This window comes from Thunnus albacares, chromosome 1, assembly GCF_914725855.1.
Source record: "Thunnus albacares chromosome 1, fThuAlb1.1, whole genome shotgun sequence".
NCBI classification, from domain to species: Eukaryota; Metazoa; Chordata; class Actinopteri; order Scombriformes; family Scombridae; genus Thunnus; species Thunnus albacares.
The window spans coordinates 17,215,902-17,226,016 of NC_058106.1; the positions used below are offsets into that span (position 1 = coordinate 17,215,902).

Sequence of the window (10,115 nt, forward strand, 5' to 3'; positions counted from 1 at the left end):
TTAGCGGAAGAAGAAATGGCTGGGAGTGGTCGACTGCAACCCAACCGGGGTGACTATTACTTTTTTTTGTCGTTATCTCAAAAATAAAACTTTTTTAAAATTCTGTCAGTGTGGCCCTATACTCCGTCGTACAGGACTAAATGAATAGAAAGAAAAAAAGAGTTGTTGGGTACAGGGAGGTTACACAACATATTTTTTCATAATCTTAAAAAAACATAGTATTCACTACCAATAAGATTATTTTATATGTCCTAAAACATGTATTAAGACATATAAAAATACTCCGTTTGGAAAAAATAATGTTATGTGGTTTTTCCACAAAAAAGTATGGTCCTTCTCTCTCATTAAAAAATTGCAGAATGCAAATTTCATTTCTGAAGTTTAACTGACACAAGATGTCTCCTACTTCATTGCAAAGTTCATTCTCAGTGTCTGTGCACTGGAGGCTTCAAGTTTCCTCATCATACTTGTGTAAGTTGTGTATTGGAGCCAGAATTGGCTTCAAAACTAGTTGTGATGTCAGAAATCCTGCTCACAGGCCCATACCTTAAAATCAGATTTTCAATGTGCACAGAGAAGCTTTCCACTTTCAGCAGATGAATATGAAAACAGTCTTATAGTGTTAAACTCTGCACATACATCATTCTGCACAATGAAGCTCAAATGTTCAACTGTTAGAACAAGAAGAAAAATATATGTTTGAGTGGAAGGGGACTTTAGGATTATGTGATAACATGTTGTGTAACCTCCCTCCCACAACTTTTGTTTGTTTGTTTTTTTGTTTCTTTCTTTCTTTCTATACATGTAGTCCTTTATGACGGAGAATTAAGGCAAAAATGAAATTCAACAGAATTTACACAATTGTCTCTTCAAACAATAAGAAGTAAAAATTATTGATATGTGCTCTTTTTATGATGTTTTCGTGTAACTACATCCCCATGGTCTGTTATTAAATGACATGTAGACAAATGATTCAGAGACTGTGAGAAAACAACTTAAACTATGATTTAAGTGATATTTTTTTACAAAGAAATTCAGGAGATAAATGCTATGTTTTTGTCTCGGTATCTAATCTGTTTGAATGTATATCATGGTTAATTTTATGTATTTATTTAGATTTCTACATGTGCCGCTCGGTGGCGGTAAAGCATCATCTCGTTGTTTGCCAACCGCCAAAAAACACCCAGAGGAAGAAGAAAAGCCAAACATTGGTCGTGTCTAGATGGTAACCCTAGATTTCCAAAACTCTCGCGAGATTTCTATGCGTTGTTCCTTCTTTGTGCACGTTGTACAAAATAATTATATTCTATGATGTGAGAACGCTGTATTTAAGATTTGGTTAGGTTTAGGCACCAGAAACACTTGATTAGGGTTAGGGAAAGATCATGCTTTGAGTTACAAACATCACTCTCGCGAGATCTTTCGCGGGTCTGGGGTTACCATCTAGATACGAGACAAAACATCGGCGATTCAACGTGAGGCGGGAAACCCGGGGAGGAGGAAGAAATGGATGGACGCGGAGAAATGGACGGAGAGGCGGAAAGTCTCTCTCCGTCGACTTTAAAACTGTACGAGACGCAGTTCTTCGGTTTCAGCCCACAGACCTGCATGCTGCGGGTTTACAGCGCCTTCCAGGACTGCCTGCGGGACATGTTGCTGGTCGTGGAGAAGGTGTGTGTGAGGCAGCTGAGTAAAGGCGAGTCGGACGGGGCTGAGGAGCTGCTCCGGTGCCGGTCCCGGGAGTGTAGCCGGGAGCTGCAGCAGGTTCTTTTAGACCGGTTCAAGCAGCTGTCTGAGCGGATGGAGGCGCTGCTCGTGAACCGCTGCTTCTCCGTGCCGCCAAACGTCCTGTTGCCCGAGGACCAGATACACCGAGACCACCCGCAGGACCCTCAGGTGGGTGAGGAGGAGGAGGAGGAGGAGGAGAAGGAGGGAGTGTTTGTAACTCAGTATCATGAGAGGAAGTCACACACAACCCACTGCTTCATTCATGTACTCACAAGCAACTGTGCAGTCTGTAAATATTTGCATAATATGGACAGTTTCTGTGTTTGAGGGTGTTCACATCCATAATTAGTTGTCCTTTTTATACCTAAACTCGTCCCCTTCACAAGTTTAACAGTGCAGAAGGAAAATGACAAGGCTACAGTCTCAATCTGTTGAAGCAATGTGAATGTAAACACTCTAAAATGAAAGCTTCAATTATATGAGTCATCATATTCCTGTGATATAACTGTACATATTTACCTGTATACACTATAACACCCACTGATCTCTATACAACATATCAGTATCTCAGTTGCCAGTTTATTATCTAGCTAAAAGTAACGCAGTCGAATTAGAGCTGCAACGATTAGTCGATTATCGATTGGCAGGAAATTAACTAATCATTTAAGTCATTTTTCAAGTAAAAATGCCAAACATTTCTTGGTTCAAGGCTCTCAGATGTTATAATTTGTGGCTTTTCTTGGTCTTACAAAACTGTAACTGTAAATGTAATATTTTGGAGTTTTGGACTATTGGTTGGATCAAATAAGACACATGAGGATGTCACATTGGAGTCCAGGATGTTGTGATGGATGTTTTTAGACATTTTCTGATGTTTTATTGACCAAATGATTAATCGTGTAAATACTCAAATAAATAAATAATTGTTAGTTGCAGCACTAAGTCTAGCAGTCATGCAGCAAATCTAAAATCATCAAGGTTATGATGTTACTGTTTTGTGTCATTGATGAAATATAAGAAACATCTGGTAGTATAAAGAAATACAATACGGCAACACCTCCAAAATGACCGTAAATTGAATTAACACCTTTTAGATAACAAATCTTTGATTCAATGTCCACTTCCTAGCTTTTCTCGAAGCTTTCAGCTGCATCGCACAGTCTTCATCAGCAGATTTAGAGTTTACTCAGTTGTCATGGAGATGGCTCTGTTATCTTAAAGTATTGAAGTTTAGTCACATGATAACTATTGTTTGTATATCTCCATCTGCTAATAAAGGCTGTGAGATGTGATTGAAAGCTTAGGGGGGAGCAAGTAAGTGGACCTTGAGTTAAGATTATTTTGTGAAACTACTTTTTCATGGTCAAGATTGAACTTTCACGCTCATCATTTAATGCTCATAATAAAGGCTCGTCTGCACCACACACTAGATCATTTAATGTATAACAAAATAATCTTGTCTCTTATCTAAAATTATATTATTTTATAGATTTTCTTTTTTAAATAAACACTAAAATATTGATATTGGTGTCTGCTTCATAGATCCAATATCTGTCATGCTCACTGATACAATACTGTCTGTTAACACAACACATCTTATGTATTTATTTATGTCTGTTGAGGGTTTGATCAGTATTGGTGTTCAGATGTTTTAGAGAACAGGATTGAACATTTGGTTTCTTTTCGTGATTTGTTCGTTTCAGGAGGTGATCAGACTGGAATCGTCCGTGGCGGACCTGCAGAGAGCCTACGAAGCAGAAGTTTGTGCCAGACAGGCCCTGCTGGCCGAGCTGGAGGAGCAGAAGGAGGTGCAGAATCAGCTGGATGGGATCCTGATGTGGGTCAGAGAGCTCCAGGCGGCCTGGGTGAAGGAGGGAAACGGCAGCTTCCATGAAAGCTTCCGCCTGGTGATGGAGTCCATAAAGAAACTGCAGGAAGCTGTCGGGGAGGTCTGCAGCAAGGCCCCTCACTGAACTGAATTCACACTTATGATCTTTCACCTTGGTGCAATAAATAAGTGGACAGTGGAGCTCTGCAGTGTGCGAACTGTTTGTTTATTCAGTGATTTGCTCACTTTCAGCTCAGCACCTGCTTTCTTTGGTTTGGATGTGCATGTTTACTCATATTTGATATTTCATAGACATTAATCCAGAGCTTTTATAATATTTTCTGTTTTTACTCTTTCTGATAGAGATACGAGGGTTTATAAGACTGATCTGTAGCAGTGAGGTAGGACAGTAAAACATTTCAGGTAGAAGATACTGCTGATAATGTTGTTGTCATCTTCATCTCCCTCTTAATATTCACTGCATTGTCAACAGTTTTCATCTTGTTTGGAGATAATAAATCACCAATGAATTAATGCTACAACGTATGTAGCTGCAGACGTTACTGCTCCAAGAACGCAAAGCTTCTGTTCAACACTTTTTCCAAAGTAACATTAATAAAAGAAGAAGAGGAAGAAGAAACATTACGCTGGCAGAGAGGCGTGCTGGAGATAGGCAGCCATTTATTTACAATCTCAACTGTGTTCTTAAGTTGCTCAATGCAGTGCTGGTGCCGCTCTTCAAAACCAGTCCATTCTCTCCTTCTTTCTCCCATTACAATCATACATATATGTATATGTAGCATGAACGCCTGCCTTCCCAGTTCAAACTGGCCTATCACGTCAGAACTCTAGAAGGGAGAGTTCACAACAAATAACATAACGACAAAGCCTCAATTCATTCTTCAACATTTTAACGTAAATACATCCAAAATGAACAAATTAATTGTACATCATTCAGTACTTATCTTAATTACCTGTCATTTAATCTCATTGACTATCCAATTAAGTCTGAGAACCCGCCTTCTCAAACACCATATAAAAGGACTCAAACTCTGACAGGTTATGGCTTTGACAACAGAATGTATTTTTAAGATATAAACTTAATTCTTCTGCTGAGTATTTCTTTATCTTTGGCAACTGATACTGAAACTATGAATTAAATAAAGAAAACAAAGAAAACTGTGTGAAGGAATGTCCATCTTTCTGAACAGAAACGGCTTAGTGTACATAGTTATGTAACTTTTTTTATCCATATATATTATAAAGTGTTAAATAGCGCTATTTCAGTAAAGTTTAGCTACCTTAGAAAAGACACTTTCACACAGCAGCTAAATCAGCTAACGATGGTTAAGTTTATCCATTACTCCTACAGTAATGATAAAGCAGATACACAACACACACACAATCAAAAACTCAACTCTACTTTGTTTACACCTGTAACTTTCTTAACTGTAAAGGTAACTTCACAGTGGTAGTTATTGTTTCACAGTAATTAAATTGTATGTATTAGATTACTCAGCTGTTTATGATGCATCCTGCAAATATCTACATACAGTTTAAGATCTGGTGATTACAGGACAGCAGAGGGCGCAATCTGCACGTCAATGTTACTTTACTAGTGTAATCCATCCACACTTGAAGTTTAGACCTGTTTATGTTCAATACAAACACTTCATATTTAAGTACTTAACATTTTAAGGAGATTCAGAGAGCTTCCAAGATTCAGTGTGATTTGCAATTGGAGAAAAATCAAAGTGGGAAACATAAATTAGTATCCAAAGCTTGCTATTTTATTTAGTATTTCTTTAAGATGTGGCTTAAATTAAAGAATGTCTAATAATTTGATTACATTTATTTTAATAGAATTTGTTAGTTTGCACATGTGCATTGTGCAAAATCAATTTGGTAACAATTTGGTATAGTAACACTATAATAAAATGTGTTTATACTGCATAATGAGGCATTAAAATGGACAACAAACAAAACTAAACCCATTACCCCCTTTCCTGCTTTAAAATAAGGATTTAAAGATCCTACTCCAGATGTTTTCAAGATTTAAGTCGAGCACAGAGGAACTTTCCTCTTTCAGCAGATGAATGTGGAAACAGCCTTCTAGTGTCAAACTCTGCAGACAGAGAGCATCATACACAGGAAGTGGAGAACAGTCACCCTTGTGAGGAGAACATGATTAAACTTACATTTGAACTGCAAAACAATGACTCATACTCCAGAGATTTCATAGACACTTTCTCCACAACACAGCTAATTGCACAACTTCTGCGTCATGCTGTCTCCTCTTTATAGTGACATAAGTAGTGATTTATTGGTGGATAGTACTTTTTTTTGGAATTCATTGAAACTGTGATAAAACCAAGCTGACTGCAGCTGCTGTCTTGCACTAAGGAGCAAGACACAAACTTTTCAGAGCCACACCTTAAGGAGGTGAAGATGTCATTCTCAAAAGACAGATTTTCTGTGAAACTCTCCTTTAAAGACACTTTCTGTTCTCTGTTTATCATATCAGGAAGTTAGTTATGGATCTCCTAAATTAGGCTCTCAGAACTGGCATATTAATATGTTTTATGTGATTGTTACACTTGAGCTCACTGTGGATGAAAGGTGCCATATGAAGACTTCTTCTGCTTCATGCTTAGTAACCAGCAGGGGGCAGCACATATTATATTATCATTTATAGTGACATGGTGGGAACCTTAATTTGTATTTTCACATCAGTCGCTGATGTTTTTGTTTTCGTCTGATGATTGTTTGTTTCCTCACTAATGATAATACATGTTACATGGATCAGACCACTGGGGGAAATACTGATTTCTTTTTTTATTGATTTATTCGTCTTTATTGTGCAATGTGGTGCATCTTACCTCTTCATCACAGCAGTTTCAAAATGTACCTTTAAAGTTTACTTACATGATCATATTTTAATATGGATACTATGTGCCAACTGCATATAAATCACAGGGTGGTGAAATGATTAGGCAGCTCAAAATGATTTAAAGGTGAGAAACTGAGTCACTGCCTCTGACCTCCAGACACAGAGGAGGCGAGTGAGAAGAGAACTGCATCATTTATCATTATTACAAACAAACAACAGTGTTCAGTGATTGTCGCTGGAGAACAGAACCTGTGATTGTTGTTGCTGATGTTTGATTTACAGCCACAACAACATGAACAATTGGAAATGGGTGAAAGTATATAAACAACAACAGGTCCAATGTAAACAGTAAACATTTGTTTTAGCCACAACATTCCTGAAAGACTGGTGTGTGTATGTGTGTGTGTGTGTGTGTGTGTGTGTGTGTGTGTGTGTCCCACCTGCTTGTTGTGACTGACTGAGAAATGATCAGTCCAAATGGGGAGGTGTGAGAACTAGTGGATGTTACTGTTTGTGTGTGTTTTAATTAAGTCATCTTTATTGATTATATTGGTGATCAGACCAGCATCTCTTAAGCAGCAACAACAATGATCGTACAGGCTGCTTGTGCATTTTGCTCAGAGCAAGTTTTTTTGTTTACTGAAATGACAAAAGACATCAGGGCAGGTTTAAGAATCAGACATCACTTTATCCCTTTTCATTAAAATTTTGCCCCCCATCAAAATCCAATTCACTTCCAATAAGCATGTTTTTATTCTGCAGTTTAAAACGAGCCATAATGGATAAAAACACTATTCAGTGTTGTAAGAACAATGCGGCAAAGCTATCGTATTTCTTATTTTTCTTTTGGCTTGGCTATGATTTAAAGATCACTCCAGAGGCACTGGTCAGCGGTTTCTATGATCGAGCTGTTTCACATAGAAATCTTCCAAATACCTCAAAAGGCTTATATGAGGCTTTATGACAGAGGATTTGGAAAAGGAAGAATTAGGGTGCTTTATAAAAGTTCATTTTAGATTGTTTTGTGGTATTGTACTGCAGACTTTTTTTAAATCAGTCTGCACGTACAACTGTGTTATCACAGAGTGTGAACACTTTGAAAATAATTAACCCTTAACATACTGTTCATATTCTGACCCTCATAATTATTCTCAATACCAAATTTCTGAGCCACAAATGTATTTTTCATTCATAACTACCTCATCAGTGATTCACAAATGGGTGATTAGTCCCTAATTAAGCTTTCTGAGAGCAGATAGAGTGTATTCTTTAGGTTTTACGCTGTTTGTTTAGGGAGAAAAAACATTCACAATCACACTAATGATGGTGTGAGGACATGAGGACATAACAGCCATCATGATTTCAATGGATTTAAAGTTGAAATATTTCATTTTTTGTATCTTCTGGGTCACTTTGGGGAAAGTCTGAACATTTCAGGCTAAAATAACGGTGTTTAGGTTGTTTTTACTGCTCTCAACTGTAAAAAAAAAAAAAAAAAAAAAAAGGTCAAATTTGACCTCAACAGTATTCAGTGGTTAAAACAAACACAGCGGGAGGTCTTAAGCAACCAGAAATATGAATTGTTAACTTTATCCCTCATAAAGAAGTAGTGTGTTGGGGAATATGCTTTATGTGTACATGTACAACAGTTCCTTCCCCCACTGAACACTCTTTTTACTTCATTTATATACATCTATTAGTCACATGTATTCAAGCTGATCTGTGGAGCTGTTATTGTGGGATGGTTTCCTATTAATTGGATCAATATGAGATACGGTAACACAGACATCTTGTAGACTGCTTTTCAATTGATCTCATGTGGACCAACAGGAAATGAGTGTTTGGAGCTGCACGCACCACAATTTCTCTGCTGGCCGCCATCGTTGCAGAAAAGCCACAGTTTCTCTGGAGATTATAACATGTGATCTGGGATTCAGTTGAAAAGACTCACAGTTACACGTCGTAGATACTCTGTAGGTCTGCATCACCAGTTCCTTCAGAAAGTTGGTTTAAATTTCTGTGTGTTTGTTTGTGTGTGTGTGTGTGTGTGTGTGTGTGTGTGTTGGTGTCCGTTTGAACACAGCTGTCCTCTGTTTCTCTCTGTGTGTGTTTGAATCTACAATAAATTCTAAACTCTGCCTTCCTTGTGTGTGTGTAATACCCTGTAAAGCTTATAAAAGATGTTGTCAAACACCACGAGGACACAGCTGTATGCAGCTGTCTGCTGGCTGAACATGCTTGCGTATGTCTGGAGCCTGTTGCCAGAGAGAGAAAATAAAGTAATCTGAAGGGACAAGAAGCGTCTAATCAGAGAGGGGGAGAGAGAGAGCCAAACAAGAGTCAGAGAGTGGCTTGAAAAATTGAACAGTGTTTGTATTTGAGAGGAGGGGAAACAAAATAGAGACAGAATGTCGAGGAGGAAAGTGTCTTCAGTTTGCAGCAGAGTCCCAAACTTTCACAATGCTTTCCTAAACAGCTTTGACGTCCCTGTGTGCTGGCTATCTGAAAACACTCTTTACATGTGAAAAACACATGCGGCCGCATTCACATTTTCATATTGTTTTCAAAAAGATCTCCGTTGACACGCCTAAAAACAAAAGGAAAATATCTAAATCTCATCTTTCGACAACAAAACTTCATGCATCACAACCAACATCTGGTAAAGAGGAACAGACACAGCACAGTTACTTTAAACAGTCCCTCCTGCTCTCCATCATCACCTGCACTGTGTTCTTATACAACCGAACACATGATTAGTTCGGCTGTTCTCATCTGTATTTCTGTCAGTATCTGTTGTCAGACAACTCAGGGAGCATGAATAAACAAATAAAAAAGAATACATTAATAAAACATCTGTATTGTGTTATCAACATTTCAAATGAGACAGTTAGAGGTAACTTCACTGCCACACAACCCTGACCAGGCATAAGGTCACTCAAGGTCCACTTACTAGCTTTTTCCAGAGCTTTCAACTGCATCGTATAGTATTTTTCAGCTGCCACCACATGATCCAAGTGTGGAACTTTGATCAACTTCAGTCAGCTTGAGACAAAACAGGTCATATTGAACGTCCTAGTTTGTTTAAAGTATAATGAGGCCTTTACGGCATCATTGTCCTCATACACACTAAAATGCAAAGCTGGTGTTTTCAGATTCGTCCACCCTGGAGACCTTTTTGGATGAGCTCAGTTTTCCCGATAAGGCAGTGGACATACAGTGAGCTTTTGTGTGTGTTTGTGCATGTGTGTTGATGTTTATGTGGTGTAAAACACGCATATTTGTGTGTCGAAGAGAAAGAGTGTTTACATGCGTGAGAGTGTCAGTCTGTATGTGTGTATTTATCTGTGTGTTCCTGTTTCAGTGTACGAGTATGAGTGTATCTGTGTGTGTGTGTGTGTGTGTGTGTGTGTGTTTGTGTGTGTGAGCTCATGCGTGTACCTGTCGGAATATGTGACTACCAATCTGTATGGTGTGTGAGCGTGTGAATCTATACGTGTGTATGAGTGAAGACAACATATGGACAGTGCCCTCCCTTCCTGTCGGGAGGGGAGCAACGTGGCTCTCTGTGAACCACAGCTTGACCTCTGACCTCTCAGGATCACACGTACACAAAGACAGAGAGAGAGATACACACACACACACATAAACCCAGATACCTACACACACATA

General features: G+C 38.5%; 1 protein-coding gene across 1 annotated transcript; it reads left to right on the top strand.

Moving 5' to 3' along the window:
• Positions 1-1,234: 1,234 nt before the first annotated feature.
• Positions 1,235-3,757, top strand: mis12 (MIS12 kinetochore complex component). Its single transcript, XM_044346763.1, has 2 exons — positions 1,235-1,896; positions 3,432-3,757. The coding sequence occupies exons 1-2, from the start codon at positions 1,507-1,509 to the stop codon at positions 3,699-3,701; spliced, it is 660 nt and encodes a 219-aa protein (XP_044202698.1). The 5' UTR covers positions 1,235-1,506; the 3' UTR covers positions 3,702-3,757.
• Positions 3,758-10,115: the final 6,358 nt, after the last annotated feature.